The sequence below is a fragment of the Caloenas nicobarica genome, chromosome 8 (genome assembly GCF_036013445.1).
Source record: "Caloenas nicobarica isolate bCalNic1 chromosome 8, bCalNic1.hap1, whole genome shotgun sequence".
Classification (NCBI taxonomy): domain Eukaryota; kingdom Metazoa; phylum Chordata; class Aves; order Columbiformes; family Columbidae; genus Caloenas; species Caloenas nicobarica.
The window spans coordinates 24,316,635-24,335,778 of NC_088252.1; the positions used below are offsets into that span (position 1 = coordinate 24,316,635).

The following is a 19,144-nucleotide window of genomic DNA, read 5'->3' on the forward strand; positions in this document are numbered from 1 at the left end:
GTGATATGAATTTGCTGCAGGTGACTTGAGCTTTGAGTTGGCAGATGAAGCAGAAATAGATAGACCGTAGAGTTCCAAATGTATTTAAGATAGCTTGACTTTAAACAGAATTTAATCCTGTAGGCTTTAAATGTTTGCTTTTGGAAATTCCTTTTGATTCTTCTTTGGAAATGTTCTTTATCACAGAGTTCCTGGTACTGTCTGTTTGCAGGAACAGCCTAAGCAGCCAGAGCCCCACGAGGCTGGTACCTGCTGCCATGCGAACTCGGCAGGTCAGCTTTTCCTCTTTCCTCCCGCCCTCCAAAATAAGCAAACCCAACACTCTGCTTTTCCAAAACAGAGCAAAACAAACTGTTTCTATTGTCTGTTTGTTAATGAAGTTGGTAGATGCTCAGCAGAAAATGTGTGAAGGGAACAGTTCACCCAGTAGCAACAACTTATGATTCAACATCTCTTCGACGACAGACTGCAGCAGATCAGCTTAAGTCTATCATGGAACTGCCTTTTGCCTGGAAATTGCTTGGATGCTAAGTTGTCAAGACTTGAAATGTATAATGGAAATTTAGATGTATCTCTCCTGTTTCACAGTAGATATATTACCCACAGCTCTCTAATTTAACTGATGTTATATAAAATTAATAAGATTCAGGCATAATCTTTCTCCTTTTCTACTTTTTTTTTTAAGGGACCCTTAAGAATAAATCCTAAGAAGTACCATGAAGCCTTCATTCCATCTCCAGTAAGTGTAATTTTATAATGCTTTAAAGTTCATAAGTAAAGGTGCATTAAGGCAGGAGTTATGCTGTGCACAAAAGGTCACTCAGAGGTGAATGAGTCGGAATAAATGAATATGATCTAGATTTTCTTTTAAATCAAATATTTCCAAACAAATCCCGCTTTTTCATACCTCAAAGAACTACTTACTTCGCTTGTGGAGAAATTGGGGATACTGCTGGGTCTCACAGAAGCCAGCTGAGTTCAGGTTTGAGGACCACCAGCTAGTGTAATCGGAAACCCTTGGTTTATGGCTGCAGAGGTTTTATAGATTTTCCACTGATTTAAGTTAATCTTCCCTAAACAAATATGCTCTCCATTTTCGATCTGCTGCATGAGCTAATTTGAAAAGTCATTCCAGAAATAATATGCATGATTCCTTTTCATGTGCCCGCTTTTGCACGAACTGTGTCTTGGTTGGCTTGGGATGTACTTCTGTCACATGGGACTGGCTTGTGCCTCTTCTCTCCTTATTTTGACAGAAAAGAAGGGCTCTTGCGATTTCAGGGGCTTCCAGTAGGGGTGGTGACCTCACAGCTGGCACAGCCAAGGCTTTTTATCTGGAACCAACTTGGTCAAAATGTTGCCGTCAATGAGAGAGAGTTTCATATTGAGATGTTTTGATGATGCGGGGGAGAGAAGGCAGAGCCTGCCCCGAGACGCCGAAACACTGACTCTGTTGTCCTTGCTACTGACGGCGCTATTGTTTTGGGGCTTGGATTGAAAACCTCGAAATTTGTGGTGTTGTCAGTTCACGTTGTTGATTTGGGATGGTTTGGAGCCCGCTTTGTTAGAGAGGCTGGCGTTACAGAGTGGGAGGAAGGCCGGGGGTGCACAAAGTAGATTAACTAGAGGAAGAAGTAGAGAGCAGCTCTTGGGTACATCAGCAGAGCAGCACTCTGTGTGTAAGTGAAAAACTGTGATTCTTCATTTACAGGTGTCCTTGTAGGTATGCTAAGTGTGAGCTGTTATACATATCTGAAACTAAAGAATGCGAGGTTAAATGAGAAACCCAGCTACTCACATGAGTTTAACTGGACATTAATCCAGTTAATTTACTGCTAATCACCCCCCGTGTCCAGCTGTTGCTGGGTGCAGTCGATTGCTCGCCGTTCTGCATGCAGGAATATGTACATTAAGGAGAGTTAGCCGAGATCATTATCTCAGCTATCTTTCTACTTTCCTGCCAGAACCAGTCTTGTCCCTTATAACAAGCTGAATCAACACCTGGATGAAGGTGACACTGATTGGCGTGGACACAAACCTCACTTTAAGACAGATGTTTTAGGGAGCTTATCCTTTATATAACATCATTTGCCATAATGGAGGGTTTGCAGCCTTTGTGTTCTGCAGGACTTCCCATCATTGCCAGATGCTGCAAGAGCTGCAGCTGTGAAAAATCTCCCATTCTCTCCTGCTGTTGCCTAGGGCACTGTATCCCTTTCTCTTCAGCCCTGACTTGGCTGTGGCTTCATGCAGTTCAAATGCCACAGCTGTTCACCTTCTAACACCAGAAGTCCCAGCGGGTTTCTTGCTGCAAATGTGCTCTGTCTGCTCATCTCATTGTTGCATGAGGAGTTGAGGAGAATGCCCAGGGCCTTTCTCTCAAAAGCTACCCAGGGAATGGACCCAGGCATTTAAATCTCTGCCTCGCATCTCGTGTCTTCCCTGCGCACAGTGGCGTGGCTTGAAATGCCGGCGTTGTCAATGTGAAGGACGATGCTGCTGAGCGTGAGTGATGGAGTGAGTGTGCTGGGCTTGTGGAAGACACAGCCAGAGCAGATGAAAACACTGCAGGGGATGGAGAGCTCTGCTGGTGATGCTCACAGGTGGCCACGGAGCAGTAAAAGCCCCATGTTCCCTGGAGGGGGCTGCAGAAGCCTCGAAGCCATTCTATGTGCACCCTGGGGGCAGTTGGGGCTTTGCAAGTGATTTTGTTCTGTCGTGGTTCGGTGCCATTTTAACTGCACTGGTAATCTGAAGTGCCAGCTGTGCGGAGCTGGGGACACTGAAGAAAAAAGCGGGATGCGCAAGTGTTTTTGGAAGTACATAAGTCTGCGTAAAAATCAGGAGTCTGGAGCTCTAGACACAGAAGTGTTTTGTTCTGGAGAAAAAACAAAGCCGATGGCAAATTCATAGTTACAGCTTGTGTGCACATATTGAAATTAACTGCTATAAAATAGGTGTGTGTACACGTATATAAGTGTATATATATGGGTATATTGTTTGAGAATGAGAGTGGCTGTAATTCAAGACAAGACTCTTGCAGAGTATGGAGATGCAGCTTTATCTGGGCGGTGTGACCTGTCAGGCACCTTTACAGGGCTGGGGGAAAGGGTCTGCCCTGTGTTTTCTTGGACATAGGAGAAAAGGAAAATGTGTAGAACAAACAAATTATCATGAATGCCAGACTGTGTCCTGCAGCGCAGAGCAGCTACATGTACAGACAAAAAGAGTGCAGACATTTTTCTTAAAAAGTGACTTTGAACTTTTAACGTATGTAGTGGATTTAGGTAAAGAGTTGGGGCAGAAGAGGGAGGGTGGAGAGAAATAAGGAATAAGACCATGTGTAAAAAATCTGGCTTTTTGAAAAGAACAGTTTCCAATTTGAATTATGTTGGTCCAAGAGGCTTTGCAATTTTTCTGCATCTTGTCATGGGAGGCAGCTTTCACACAGCTGTTGAGCTGCTGCTGCTTTTCTTTCTAAGAGTAATTTGGTCTCTTGGAGGATGTCCATAGTTTCACATCGTGGCAAGGTTCTGCCGTTTTATTGTTTTGGTATCTAAGCAGAGTAAGATATTTATGTGATATTAGGGCTTCGTGTTTTCAGGTTATAAAAGGAGTTTTTCTTGGAGACTGAGCACACTGGTAGTTCTGATTGGATTTACTCAAGCATAAGAGACTCAGGGGTGTGTATCTGAGAAGTGACCAAAGTTTCAATTAAGATTTTAATTCCTGTGAGGCTGCTTTTTTCATTGAAAGACAATGAAGTACTAATCTAAAGAAACTCATCCTCTTTTGTTGTACCTCAGAACCATGCAAAGATAGATCTCTCTAGAAAAACTATGTTGAGTGCTCATGTTGATACTAAATGCTCACCTTATTTAGCGTGTTCATGGCATGTAAACAGATACATGAAATTTTTCGTCTACTGAATTATGGGGAAACAAATGAAAGCAGCAAGAGCACTGTCAAGAATTAGCCAAAAAAAAAAGGACGAAACTAGCAGTCCTTTAAAAACTAAAACCTTTGTGTTGGCATCTTCAGGAAAGTTCATCTTTATTCAGCCCATGAAGAAAATCTTCCAAGCTAAATCTAGATGAGCCGAATGCCAAACATGTCTGGGGTGGATAATCATAGTGTGTACAATTACTATAGGCTCTTGTGCAAGGTTGTTAACCCAGAGTATTGAGAGAAGGTGTCCTAACATGTCTGTTACAGTAAAAGATCTTCTGGCTTGCAGTTGACATCCGTAGTCATCATTTTTTTGGAATCTCTTCTAATGTTAGTTGTGCCAAATGCAGAATATATGGTGTTAACTCATTTGAAAAAGAAGAGGCTGCATCCCCAGCCATTCTCCAGGCCACCTTCACAGACCAACCTGCTGATCCCTTGTCCCCGCTCTCCCATCGCACCAGAACAGCAGCAGAAGCTCTGCATGGGGCATTTCGCAGCAACGGTTTGAAAACGTGTTCTGAACAACAGCTTTGGGCGCTGGAGTTGGGAACTGAACGTGTGAAGAGCTGTGACTGCAGAAAACTCTCTACCCATTCCCAAGAGCAGCTGTAGAGGAACTGAGCGGAGCCTGCAGACAATACATCTTGAAGGCTTGGCTCTCTTGAATAAATAATGTGGAACTACTGTGCTGGCACATACATACAAAGGAGCTTATTTGAGCTTATTTGCTGAAAGGTATTGCCTGTTGAAGGGCATATGGTGAATCCATTTCATTTCTGTGCACAACCGCAGGATGTTTGTCTCAGCAGGGTGCGTGTCTTTTTTGAGGACGGTGTTCTAAACCTCATAATAACTGTAATTTGATATGTTTTGGTCTGGCATTTATTTTTCTTCCTCTTTCACTAGGATGGGACTCGCGATATCTTTATTGATGGAGTGGTTGCTCGCAATAGAGCCCTGAATGGTGACATCGTGGTAGTGAAACTGCTTCCCAAGGAGCAATGGAAGGTGAGTTCGGTATGTTTTTCTGTGATTTGGCAGAAAGAGCTTTTTGCTGTTTTGTTGACTAGACATAGGGCCTGAGACAGAGAATTTCCTGCAAATCAGATTAGCTAAATTGCAGTCTATGCTGCTGTAGATGGACTCTGTCCATTGCAATGTTTGGAAGCAGCAATGCCTAAAATGTTGAAACCTCACTCTTTGCACAGAATGGCCCTTTTTACCACTATGTGGAGAAGTCACACAGCCCTGATGACAAGGCTGGTTGAAAGCCTGGTTGGCAGAGGTGACTTCTGACATCCGTTACTTAGCCATCTTCATGCTTTGGCATTTGATTGCTTTGTAGGTGTTTGCAGTTGCTTAAATCTTCGACAAGTGCTGTTCACAAAGCTTTAGTAATGATTAATTCTCTCTAATCTGTGAGTCCTCAGTCCATGGAAAGCTTATCTTGTCACGGCTCCAGATCTTGTGGTAATACCCTTCGCTACATGAATGAAGAACGTGGGAAGTGACTGGAGCAATGCAAATGTAGGACAATCCTTTTTTCATTTTCGTGTCTGAGAATTTCACTAAGATCACTCTCTCTGGGTTTTTTTCTTTCACTGATCAAGCTCAGAGCCCTTTCAAACATCTGGATAGTTTTATCTTGTTTGTGGGTTTTCTTTTAACACCTCTATGCAAAAAAAAGTCCATACTGCTTTAGTTGCTGGGAGATGTAAGCTACCATTAGCAATGGTAACACAGGTTTTTACACGTAAGTGCAACAGAACTGTCACAAATTGTTTTTCAAACATATTTTTGAATTCTTATTGAGAACTTAAAGACTATAGTATATCTTTGGCACAAAAGTAATAATGAGGATGATTCCAGCAGTGTGGGAACTGGTCTGAACAACTTTGGGCTGATGCCTTTTAGTTGTTGTAGCTGCCTTCTCTGCCTGATGTTGATTGAAGTTATGTGATTTTAGTCTCACAAATGCAAAGTCTTAAGTCTGGTCATTTGGTGAAACTTCTGCCATCTCTGTTCAAATCTAACAGTAATTGAAATGATGGCTTGAAACATATTAGAACTTGTTTCTTCCTTTTAAATATGCATAAAATGAGTAAACCACCTAGGTATTTATTGACACGTGTAGGTGCTAAACTACCTTATGCAAAAGGCAATCAAAGTGGGATCTAAGATATTACAGCTATATCTATATACAAACATAGGAAAGAGGTCTGCTGCAACCTTTGTAACCTCTGAAAACAAATGTTGAGGGTCAAAGCGAAATTCCTTTGATAGCTATTTGAGAGTCCAAATCAGAGTTTACTAAAGCTGTGATGATTACTATATGTTTGGATCACTAAATCCATGGACGTAAATTATCTTTTATATTAGACCATTTCATGTAGTTGGAAAAATTGAGTAGTTTGGGTGCTTAGATCCTTTGCCAGGACCTGCCAGCACAAGGGCTTCTTTGTAGGCTTGATAAAGGTTGCCTGAGCTGGAAGCTTTCTCTGCGGTTTTCCATTTATATCTGGCTATAAACAAAGATAATGCCTCTCTCTCTCTTTTATATCCTCATGCCTTCATATGTTTAATAGTAATGTTCTTTTATGAATACAAGAGGAAAGGTTCAGAATATCCTCCCTGTCCTGGGCAAATGCTGTAACAAATAGAGCTGGTGGAGAAGTGGTGTCTGACTGCAAGGAGACAATTCAGAAGACTTTGCTGTTTGTAGTATGATTATGATTCTTCTTTGGTGAATTTAACCTTGCCAAATGAAGTAGCTGGAACACGCCAGTCATGTTTTTCAGCCACACAGGTGCTATGTGGTCTCATTTTTTTGTTTCTTGCCATCAGCAACTTAATCAGCGATGACATCCCTTTTCCCCTTTGCCCTGAATCTCTTGCTATGTGCTTGTGTTTGTATTAGTTCTTTGGGAAAGGTGCCACTAAGTTGCACTTGAAAGATACTGCATTCTGCCAAGTAATTCCTACTAATTAATGATAAACTGTCGCAACCTATTTTAGGTTTTTCCATTTGTTTAGTCTCATGCTGCTGCAAAGCTGCCGCATAAGTGTCTTGAGGGTTTTCTCCTTCCCGTTGGGCCCTTGGGACAAGCCGAACAGCTTCAATAATTTCCTTGAAAAATGTAAATGAGATGTATGGCATAACTGATGCTGTCAGAGGAGGCTTTACAGGCTCTGTACCTATTGGTTTGTTGGGATTGAGATGTGCATGCAGATCGTTTTTATGGTTCACTGTTCCCAACCCATTAGTCTGTGCTCCACCAAGAGCTGAGCTGGGTCTTTTGCTGATACACCCTTGTCTTGCACAAGATAAAGTTGCTGGTGGGTCTGTACTTGCTGAGGTTCAAGGACCCTGGGGGCTCTGGGGGAGACCTTCCCCTTGCTGGTGGAGGTGATTCCTGCCATGGACCTCGTTGTGCAATGTCACAGTGTAATGCTACATCTCAGCACTGGCGGGACTTGACTTGGCTGGAACCTCCGTTCAATTTATGTGTGTAAATGGGAGGAAGGGGGAGAACCTGTGACTGGTAAAACTATGGATTTTTGGGTAGGGAAATCTGTGTGGTTGCTTGAAGAGTTGAAAAAGTTAGGAGCAGCCCTGTACCCGGTGAGTCACTTTGTGGGTCAGGTGCCTGTGGGGCAAAAACACCGGCTGGAGAGCAGTTTATCCAGGGATATACTGTGTTCTGCTGCACCCGTAATGGTGATACCTTACACAGGTATAAGTGCCACAGTGAAATGTAAGGGGATGGTGAAATCCTCTAGAAGCCTGGTTATACTGTGTGTAATACCTCCTTGAGAGGGACAGCAGTATTTTCTTCCTCCAGCCCTCCCCTTCCTGGCTCAGTGGTGGGAAATTTATCAGGCTTGAATTTCTCACCATCATGTCCTTCCTTCCCAGCGTGTGCACCAAGTGCTTGGATGGTCCTCCCTGTGTTTATTCTGTCTGGTCTTCAAACTGCCTTTGCTCATCTATCCTCCAGGAGAGCTGCTTGCTGTTCGGTGATGCTCAGTTTGTCCAGTTCATATTTCCGCGCTTACGATTAGTTCTGATCGAGAGCCAGCAATTCCAGTGTGGCACCACTGGCTCGAGAGAGAGACGTTTTGTCCCTGAAATCTGTTCCCTTGCCCTCCTGAAGAAGGTGGCCGTCGGCTTCGTGCCTCGTGGTGACCGCGTTCAGAGGGTGTATTTCAGAAGTTCCTCTCCTGTCCTCTTGTGTTACATCTTGGGAATATTGAGGTGCTATGGCAACTTTCAAATATTTAGCTTTTGCAAAGTAAGGTATTTGACTTAGACTGTTTTTCCAGGTACTTAACCTACTCGTAGCGAATGAAGTCAGAGTATCGCTGCAGTCAACTAGACCATCCTCTGCTTACTTCAAGCTGTAGGGCTTCCCTGAATGTGTGCCTTTATCTTCTGGAAAAACGTCATGATAAAAGGTAGCCAGTGACAGAGGATTTACCTCAGACCTTGTCAATTATTCTGATAAAGAAGAAAAATGGTGCTTTATTTCCTGACAGATTTTCACTGCTTTAACTTCCACTCATGGTTTCTTATTATATTTTATGGAGTTGAGCTTACATCAATTTCAAGAGCTTCAATTATACAGTGGTGTAATTACTGGAAGGAAAAAAAAATGTTGTTAGGATGGTTACGGCAATATTTCTCAGGCTCATCAAGGAGGGAAGCAGCGTGTCAGTAGAAATGATAAACCCAACCCATCTTTCCTCACAGCCTCTTTTTGCTTTTACCGTCTGCTTAATTGCCAGACAGAATTTGTTTAATTTCAGTTATCTGCTTTGATTTTTCTTGCAAGATGTAATTTCTTTGGTGGAAGGAAATAGCATAATAAGTCATTTGATATCACTTGGGGCTTGGATTCTTGGCCTGATCTCTGGTACTTTTAGAGTAGTAGTTTATAACGTGGAATGTTTTTCATGACAACCGTCTCATGCATTGCATGCTATGGCTGAAATTTTAGAGTCTTAGTCTGAAAATAGTACACAGACAAGGACTTTTTCCTGCTCAAAACTGCCTGAAAGGGATTTTGGGGTGCAACCCCCTATTGCTTGCTATGATATGCAGGAGAGATCGCCAGTTCTGCATCTGCTTGCAGTAGTGATGTATTAAAAGAATAACAACATATACTATATATGTACATAAAATAATGACAGAGTAACCTGCCAGTTTCTCAGAAATCAGTGCCTGCAGGTCATATTTTTTGTTGTTGTTGTTTCATGAATCATCTCCTCCTCAGGTTAAAGTGCTCCTTCGCACTATTTTCAGCTGGTTCTTTTGATCTTGTCAGAAGGTCTTCAAGGCCAAGGATGTATAACTCTTCATTTACGTGTGCTGCTGGATAATGGGTTCAGCATTTTAGTCACGAAGTGTCTGAAAGTGATAGAAATAGTAATTCTTTATAGCTCCTGAAAGCACATGTTCTGTTCAACACTGAGGTGTCAGACACAATACAGTGCGGCGGGAGATCTTAGAGCTGCCTCTTCTCAAGCCATACATCACAGATAAATATTTAAACGCTTTCTCTACAGAACACATAAATTGCAATTCACTTTTCCCGGCTGTGACCGTTGTTGGCGTAATTACGAACAAACGCAGAGAAGGAACATTTTGATTCAAGCAGATGTCACAAATATGACCGTGTATCGCTTGAACAGAGCTACATATCCTGGCAAGTCACCACCTCCGACTGGTGGTGAAAACCTGTGAACCATTAGCTCTCCGGAGGGGATGTGAGCTTTGGGTTTGCCCTGGTGAATAATTCATTTCCACCAAATTCTTCTGAGAGTCAGTTTCTTCTCAAAATCTCCCAGCTAATGTAAGGATAACAGTAACTTAGGAGGAGATGGGGTTCTTAGAGGGTTATCATGGCAATGCTGTTTGAGTCTAACAATCAAGAATGTTGTTTGGAAACATTACATTCATAATACTAAAAAAAAAAAAAAAAGCTCTGGAGAAGTCATTATTGAAATAGTAAGTGTTCTGGCACGTTGAAAGCATTCAAGTGCAATTCATGATATCCAGGAGTAAAGTGGGAAGTGGGAAGCCAGCTAGGAAGATGTCCAGAAAAGCAAATCTGAAAGGTTGATGGATGCTGTAAGGAGGAAGGGTAGGTGGTGTTGTGGGGTGTGCGTGTTGCTTTTATTTTTTTTTTTTTTAATTTTTATTTTTTAAATATTTTTGTTGGTTTTTTAAATTTGTTTTGCTGTAGACTCTACACCTGTAAGTTGATGGTAGCACACACGTGCATGCACTCCCTTCCCCATCTCGGAAAATCCCAACACCACACCGTGGTGGAATCTGGAGAAGCTTCATTACGTGCTCACTTTCTGCTTGTGCCATTCTCCGGGTGGCCACATGTTCCACGCTGCTGGGAGCGATGGACCTTGGCTGTGAGCTGGTGTGGCTCTTTCCAGGCTTTGCTCAGCTCCAAACTGGCCGGGTATGGAATAGCAATACAGTAGATTGATAGCAAAAAAACTGATCAAAAAAAAAAAACTAGGAAGTGTTGCTCACTGAGACATATGTGGCATTAAATTTGCTCTTCCTGCAGATGTTGCTTTCACGTTTTGTTAATCAAATGTCACTTGAAGTGAATCAACCGACGTCTTAAGACAGTGAGTTTTAATAGCAAGACTTGGCATGCTTTTTATGGTATATAATGATAAAATTACTATAATGATCTGGGTTGTTAGATCACTATAATAATCCCAGATTGCCGTGACCCGATGCTGCATTTATCCCGTGCCTCCCCCTGGATGTGTAAAAGGAGGAGGCAGAAATACCAGATTTTCGGATGTTGTGAGCAACCTTACCTTTGTGAAAAGGACCTTTCCTGTCAATACCTGCCTCTTTCTCTTTGGGAAAGCCAAAACGAGTTTTTGAACAATTTAATGTCCTTTTTATTCTTCCGCCTTCTGTGCTGGGTAAGAGTGATATTGCAAAGCAAATTGTTTACGTAGGAAAGTGATTTTCTTTCTATTGACTGGCTGCATCCTGTCCTACCAGCACAGAATTTTATTGCAGATGTGGTCTGGCTGCACAAATGCAAAATAAGATAAAAATGTTACCCTTAGGTGAACAGTCAAGCGCTAAATAATCATTCATCTCACGTGTGGTCACTTGTCATAGTCCCGGTGGAGTGATGGCAGATAAGTCCCTTGTGAGGGGGGTGACTTCAGGCTGAGATGCTACTGAATTTCAGTGCCTGTTCCTGGAAGAGCTTCATCGTGAATGGAAGAAAGTGCTCGTGGGGGCATCTGATCTTACTTTAGAATAGGAGTCAGGCCAACATTTAATACCTCATCTCTGTTCCTTCTCACTTTTTTTTCTCGTGGTACTTTTTTTTGGCTTTCTCGGTCACATGAATATAATCTAGTACAGCAAATTGTTTCCTTTAACAACTAGCTTTTCTTTAAGTGATTGTTTTAAACTCTATTCTTCCAAGTCTTCTGTAAATACGCGCACATCACAGTAGATTATTCTTAATCCAATCTCTTATGTAACCACTATCATTTTGGATTTTTCTTAATTCTTGGTTCCTGTGGAATTAGTATTTCTTAGAACTGTTTGGTTTTTGCCAGTTTGGAGACTTATTTAATGATATCACATGAGTATTTGGAGCCTGTACCTTAAAAGAGAGAGTCAGGATACCTGTTGTTGTGATGGGACTGGGTTTTGGAATGTCACACATATTAAATTCATTTAACTTTTTATAAAAACGCTTTCTCGAAAGACTGTCCAGATTTCCAATAGTCTGTGTTTCTTTCAGATTTACATAGTTAAGAATAAGTTCAAATTATATATTCTGTTTTTTTTTTTTTTAAGGAGCTCGTACCCCTAATGTATCTCGATAGCTGGAGAAATGAAGAGCTACTGTGAAACTGAAAAGCTGTTAATGTTTAAAGTCCCTAGGTGAGGTGGTTTTGGATTGTATCCTGAGTTCTGAAGAAAAGGAAAAGTGCTACATGTCTATTTGCGTGTTTATTCTTGTTATCGGCAGAGAAGCAACAATTGGCTGTAGTATTTACATGTGGTCGAAGCTACTAAGGTTGGCTCATAAACTCTTTTCCCTTATTTCCTTAACTCATGTTTATTTTTCTTGAAGCCATAAATCAGAGGGACAAGGAATCTAAAATAGGGGCGGTTTATGTAAATGAAGAATTGCAGCGGCTGGAGGAGTGACAGGGCTTTTTCTACAACAGGATCTTTGGGGCGAGATGTGGGACCTCATCTATAACCACGTGGTTCTCGGAGATAAGGAAGATATTTGTCATCGGGGATGGGATGCCTTAAATTTGTTGTTGGCACAAGGTAATTTGTAACCGTCTAAGATAAAGTTGTCTGAAGCCTAATAGGTTTTGAATCAGCGTGCCGCCAGCTTCAGAGGGCTGGGATGGTTGTTCCTTCTCCCAAACTCTTATTCCTGTGCCTTCCTCCAGATGATGCAAAAGATAACCAGGCTGAGGACATCTCCTGGCCTCCCACTCCCTCCTCTCCGAGCGTTTTGATGTTATTTGCTATGGGGGGATTCCCTTCTCTTCAAATTTCTGAAGCTACACGCAAGAACTGGGAACAAGTCTATTATTGGTGGGCTATCGCGCAGTGGAAGATGCCCAGTGATTTATATGCATCAACAGCAATTTCCTTAACACTGCTGACATAAGAAGTCTTGCTTGCTACTTGGTATTATCCTTCACCCAATTAACGTGCAAATCAACGCCCTGGAACCTCTAATGGCGGCAGCCTCTCTTTCTGCAACATCTTGAAGAATTGCAAGTGATGCTTTCAACCAAGTTTCTTGTTTAAGAGGTGCCACTCAAAGCACTGAAAGATAAATTCAAATTCATCCCGATTATCTTTTCCAACTAATGCCTCACTGCTTCCTTAGTTGTGTAATTGACATTATTTATCGACATGTGTTTGCTGATAAGACAACTGGTGTGGGTTTTTGAAGGTCCCAGATTCTATCTGCAGTTTCCAGTTTTTGTCCCAGCCTTAACTACCTGGAGGCTTTTAAAAAAGTTTTGGTAACAACTGTAAGCAAGTACTCCAGGATAGACTGCTAAGCTACTAATGCTGCCGAAAACAGCAGTTGCTTTTATATGTTTTTATGTTTTATATGTTTTCTCACTGTTTCTATTGTTTTATTTTTGTTTTCGGTGTTCTATCACGTTAGGCAATAACTTCCATGAAAGTAGGTCTGTCTATGTCTCTTACGAGTTTTTTAGGTTTGCGGTATGCTAATGATTCATCTGTCTTCAGCTGTATCATCTCGTGGGGCTCAGGCATTTCTTTGTTTTTAGCTTTGTCTCGATTATTTTAAAATAGAGAGCAGTGCCAAAACACATACTTTTAATTGAGCGGCTTTGGAAGTGTGAAAATGAAGACTTGGCGTGATCTAATTAGCACTTGCGTATTTTGGGTTGCAAAAAGTGTCTGACGAAGAATTCCCCAGACATTGTTCTCTGTTCTGTCTGAAAAAAAATCCTGCATAAAGGTATATATCCTGCTTAGTTCTTGTTAGTGCTTGGAAGTCCTGACTGTAATTCTTTTGCTAATTAGCTGACTGCCAGGACATCCTTCTGTTCTTGTCCTCCTTACTTTTTGCTTGTTTGTTGGAATGCGTGTTGGCCGTTTATGTGGAAATCGGCATTTCATGTACTGTGGTCTCTTTAAATCCCCCATGGCATTGTGTTTGCCAGGTTGCTGCTGTCTGGGGAAGGTCCCAAGGAGCTGTGTGAAGTGGGAGGGTTATCTCAGCAGCTTCTCTTTCTTCCTGACCTAGTGACTGTTCAGGGCAGTGGGGTGGGGAGTTCTGGTAAAAGCCTTTAGTACTGTAGCTGGGTAACTCACCTCTATGACCTCCTTCATTTTTTTTGCTGTAAAACGAATTTCCTCTAGGGTTTTATCATCCCTTTTGATGTCAGATTACCTGATGTTGGGTTCGCTTTTTTTTTTTTTTAATTTTCTGTGCAGATCAGGTCTGCAGCCCCTTGTAGTAGCTCCAGCTGCAGTGATGATCTGGCTTAGGTTTGGACTTGTAGCTCTTCTCCTCTGCCTACCGTACTGAAGAGCTGCGCAGGATCACCCCCGCTGCCCCGGGTGAGAATAGAATCATAGAATCATTTTGGTTGGGAAAAGACCTTTAAGATTATAGAGTCCAACTGTTAACCTGGCACTGTCAAGTCCACGTCTAAACCATGTCTGTAGGAACCTCGTCTACGTGTCTTTTAAACACCTCCAGGGGTGGTGATTCAACCACTTCCCTGGGCAGCCTGTTCCAATACCTGACAACCCTTTAAGTGAAGAAGTTTTGCTTAATATCCAATGTAAACCTCTCCTGGTGTAACTTGAGGCCATTTACCTCGGGCTCCGGGTGATTTTCAGGCTGAGCCAGGGGTGAGTGCTGTGCTGGCAAAGCCGTCCGGTGCTTGAGCTCCCCTCTTTGGACTGTGCTGTACCACATAGACATACACAAAGTCAATAGATGGCCATTAGCTTAATCCGATTTAGTTTGGTAGCGATGCTTCGTGCACAGTCATAGCACTGTTCTGACAGCATGGCGTTGCTTTATTTACTGTTCCTGGGTTTTTTTCCCCATATTCCTGAAGCTTTCTCTAAAACTGTTTATTCTTTTTTTCTTCTTAGTTGTTGAACCGTGGATGTAATATGTTTATCAGCTCAGATTCACGTCTTGGAAACTTAATTTACCTTTTTATGTAATGCTTTATCAGTAATGCACGGTAACATTTCCTGGCAGGATATGCATTGTTAAAATCCGTTTGTAGAAGAGGAAAGAAAAAAAAAAAGCATAGAAACGGATGGCTCCCCTCTTGTAAGGTTCAAAAGTTTGTGAAGCCAAAAAGGAAAATGTTCTTCATGGTACCTGACATCATTTTGGTCCCACCATCCTGCTTTCCCATGGGGTGACTCCTATCAGTGGCCAAGATATACCAGAGCCCACAGACGAGGTGTGGTGGCCGCTGCCGCTGTCAAGTCAAGGAAAGGCTGGGAGGGGAACGCTGGCCTTGTCAGGGCTGCGTCTCCATCTGTGCAGTAATTTCCTATGAGCTGACTGGGACACTGGGCAGGCTTTTTGTTAACAAAACCACTACCACATGTCAAAACGGATTTTTTTTTTTTTTTCTCCATTGTCTTTTTGTCACTGAAGGAGTCAGCATTATCCAGTGGTCAGTTATTCAACTGTCTGCCCTCCTGCTCCAGCAAAGCCACTCAAGCCAGTTAACAACAGTGGTTCCTTGGGGATGAGTGGCCGATTTCAATGGCCTGGGAATGGTCCTGGGGCCTGAGGGTTGTATTTGAGCAACTAGTTGCTGTGATCATAAATAAACTGTTAGACCGTGCTTCAGAACTCCAGTTCCCAAGCACTGATTTCTGTTAAGTGCTTTGTGAGAGAAAGAAAAAAAATTAAAAAAAAAATATCTGCAGTTATACTGGTCTCCACTAACAATGTATAATGCGTTCTGAGGGCCAGTGCTTGAGGGAAGGGCATTGTGCAAAATGACAGGCAGCAACATATACGTAACTCTTTGCGCAGGGCTTTTGTGGTACTAGGAAATAGAGCTCCCGACACTGGCGTCTCGCCCTCTCTGATTAAACGCTGTGGTTTCACCAGCTAAGGATCGAATACTTCAGGAAGCACTAAGTATTTGTGAAATACTCTTCCTTCCGATATTTCACATCCGGATCCTTTTGTCTTCGCTGACGTGCCCCAACACCTCGGCAGGCTGGGTGTGCTCCGTCCTACCCCTCCTGGTGCCCAAATGCCCTGCTCCTTGCCTCAGCCTTAACTTATATAAAAGCAGCTGCTCGCATAGGTTGATCCATGTCATTTAGGTGACGTGAGTAAATCCTTTACTGAGCAGCTCCGTGCCCTTGTGTCTGTTAAAGAAAAATCTCTTCCCTTTTGCAGATGTGGTGCGAGGAGGCTCCTATGTCCTGGCTAGCAGGAAAACTGAGGAAATGCTCTTTGTTTAGACTGCATCAGCCATTTTTAGGGTCAAGTATTTTTCCAGCTGAGTCCATGGCTGGACGTATGGTACATTAAAGGATTATAGTATAAAAAAAGTGATGAAAAGCATGAACATCAAATTTTAAATTCCTCACAGGAAATGCTTTATTAGTTGCTGCCACCTTTTAAAATTTTTCAAGTCCCTTTATTTTCCAGGTTTAGTTAGAATGGCATCGGAATAAATATCTTCCTGCCCGCATTGCATCCCCTCAGCTCTGAAATGAAAAATACTGTGGGCTTAGCAAAACATCCGCTCTTCCCCAAGATATACCAGGGGAAGCTTGCTTTATGTCTTTAAAAGGTATACGTAACCTTTTCTTTACAATAAGAACACCCCCCGCCCCCAGCATTAATTATCTTTGATGCATAATTGTGAAATAATTATACACAAAAACTGTCAGATTTTTCCAGCACAGTCTTCCTGATATTCTCCCTGTGCAGAAGTAAATACAGAATAAATGAGTGATGAGTTGAGAATAGAGAATCCCAGTTCATGTGTCTTCGATAAATGACAGTGACTACAGACAGGCAGGGATGATTTTTAAAAGTTTCACTGAAGAAGGTTTAAATCATACCTGAATATATTACACATTACAGGATATTTATGCTTGTTTCAACACTATACTTAAAGCTGAGGTTAGTCGACCTTTCTGTGTTACAAGCTTGGAGAATTGAGTGCAACCTACAAACAAACTTGTTCTGGGCAGAAAAACGACTTTAGAGGTTTGTTTTGAAGTTGGTGTTTTATGGACAAAATTTGGTAAGTCTATTCAGTGATTCTTCTCAAATTAAAGTAAAATACTGTGTGTCGAAATGGTTTCATTTCATGTTGTTGTACTTGTGGAAAGACTTATGTGAAGAATTTTCTTTTAGGAGGAACTTTGCAGCTGATGACGCCAGGATGAAAACTTGACAGACGTTGCTTCTGCTTGGTTATGAGGGCAGAAAAAAGAAAAGGAAAGACCCAGAGTCTTTAGGATGTGTTTAAACTTTTGGGGACTGCTTTGGAAAAATTAATACTCAGTAGAAGCAGATACCTTTAGAAACCAGGGAGACTTCATCTTCAGCACTTGTTGGCATGTTAGACAGGAATGAGCTGCTCCCTGTGGAGGTCAAGAGTACGTTGGTATTTGTGTGGCAATTTGTGACTGTTCAAGGGTGGCTTAAATTCCCAAGTAATGCATGGTTACATGGACTATAGCTTGCAAAGTTTCAAGCTAATATACTGGAGTAACTCCTAAAAGGTCTGTGTTTTATCATTAAAGGAAAATAAGACAGACTACATTGTGTATTGGGGGCTGTAGCATGCTTGTTTCACTGTACCTGTGTTGCAATATCCATATGTTTTACATGACTTGCTGCGAAATATTTATACAAGTGAGAATGGTGTCTATAGTGAGACCGATTTGTGTATTAATTTACTGTGACTCCTAATTTTAAAGCACCATAGCAACTTTCTGCTTTTCTTTTAAGTCAGGTCTCAGTGCTTTTAGAGCTCACTGATGCTGGCTCGTTGTTTTGTATCATTGGCAGTTTCGAAGCTGTTAAATGTTTATCTTTCAATTACAAACTCATAGCTTGCTTTGGTGCCATTCGACGTGGAATTTGGTGGGAGCAGCTCGTAAAGTCATGATGAGAGGATAAAGCCTAGGCATACAGTTGAATGGTGTGAGATTTGAAACCGGTTTCCATCCAGTTTTTGAAGCGTTGGTTTTATTTTTAACTAGCCTACACTAAATGTTTGATAAATTGGGGGTGGATGATCTATGCTGGTCAAAGGAAGGAATATTCTGTTAAGAAGTTATGAAAGCCATTCATGTTGTAGAGCTTGGGTAGAACATTTTAATTGTACTCGTAGGACTGTGCATAATACAGTAAAATAGCACAGGTGCGTTGTTACGGAGCGGGAACCAGTCCCTCCCTGGAGCTGGAAGACACGGTGTGAACTGGTAGGTTATCGATAACCTTTTGTATGTTTAACGAGACAAGTCCTTCCGTTTAATTGTTTCGCTGTGAACAAACGCTTATCACCGGATGTTTTTGGACTTGTATCCCTTTTAATTTGTTTTGGACCCGGGACTGTAAAAGCTGTTTAATCATCTGCAACATGCAGCAAGAGCTTGAACTTCAGCAAAGGGCAGTGAAGGGGGGACAGAGTTTCTGGGGGTGCTGGTGCCACGGAGCAGTGCGTGTGTGCAGGGTATGGAGCAAGTATTCCCCAGCTTCTTAGAATTGCTCACGCAAGAGCTGCAGTTACTCCTGGTTCATAATGTGCAACCTCCTGGTGTTATTTGACTTCTAGTGCAGTGTAACTGGAGGGGCTAGGGGTTATAAAGTGGTTTATTCAGTAGCCTGTGGGTGAGAACGGGTAGAGTGAAGTGGGAGAGTGTGTGCACGCTTCATCACTTCACATGGCCGATCTCTACCCCGTGTTATCTCCTCCGTCTGCTTTTCTCTCCGCGGATCCTCCAGTGCCAGGGCCCAGTGTAGCCGGACTGGGGAGCTGCAAGTGGTGACTTTGGGTCCCAGACTGAGAACTGGGATTAGAATTTGGATCCTGAGCACAAACTGCTGTGTGAAGTGGTGTCGTCTTCTGCTAATAGTGTTGTGGCATAGGTATAGCAAATTAGCAACAGCAATTAGCTTGAAGGGTGAACAGACATTTCAAAACAAGGCAGAGAATTTAAGGAGTTATTAAACAAAAAGGAAGTGGAGGATTTAATGTTTACTTGAGAGGGCACTTACTTGCTTTTCACGTGACCTCCGGGCAATGTAGATGCTTTGCATGCTAATAGTCTTTGATGTAGTAGCTGTCATCTACGGGTAGAATGGGAGTAGGCAAGTGGGAAGTTTGCCATGTCAGAGCTAACAAATACACTGGTTTTGCTGGTGAGAAAGCAAATGGAAGGGGTTTCCTAAAGCTGTGGCTGCCTGGGTAGGATCTGAGAACTTGCCCTTCTTCCTCTTCTGTTTTATCAGCTTAAGATGAATGGCGAGTCCTTGTGTTTCATTATTGGAGACTTGTCAGAAGAGTTGATTAACAATCCAGAGCATTTGGATTCAATGTGGTAAAACTAATCATAACAAAAGTATGTCAGTGCCTAACTTGAAGCTGTGAAGAAAAT

At 42.2% G+C, this 19,144-nt stretch overlaps 1 protein-coding gene across 2 annotated transcripts in view; it reads left to right on the top strand.

Moving 5' to 3' along the window:
• Positions 1 to 19,144, top strand: part of DIS3L2 (DIS3 like 3'-5' exoribonuclease 2) — a 193,069-nt gene that overhangs the window by 25,625 nt on the left and 148,300 nt on the right. For both annotated transcript variants that reach the window (XM_065640190.1, XM_065640191.1), the window contains 2 exons: positions 686 to 739; positions 4,858 to 4,959. In XM_065640190.1, the coding sequence (XP_065496262.1) occupies positions 686 to 739; positions 4,858 to 4,959 (156 nt within the window). The remainder of the gene's footprint in view (positions 1 to 685; positions 740 to 4,857; positions 4,960 to 19,144) is intronic.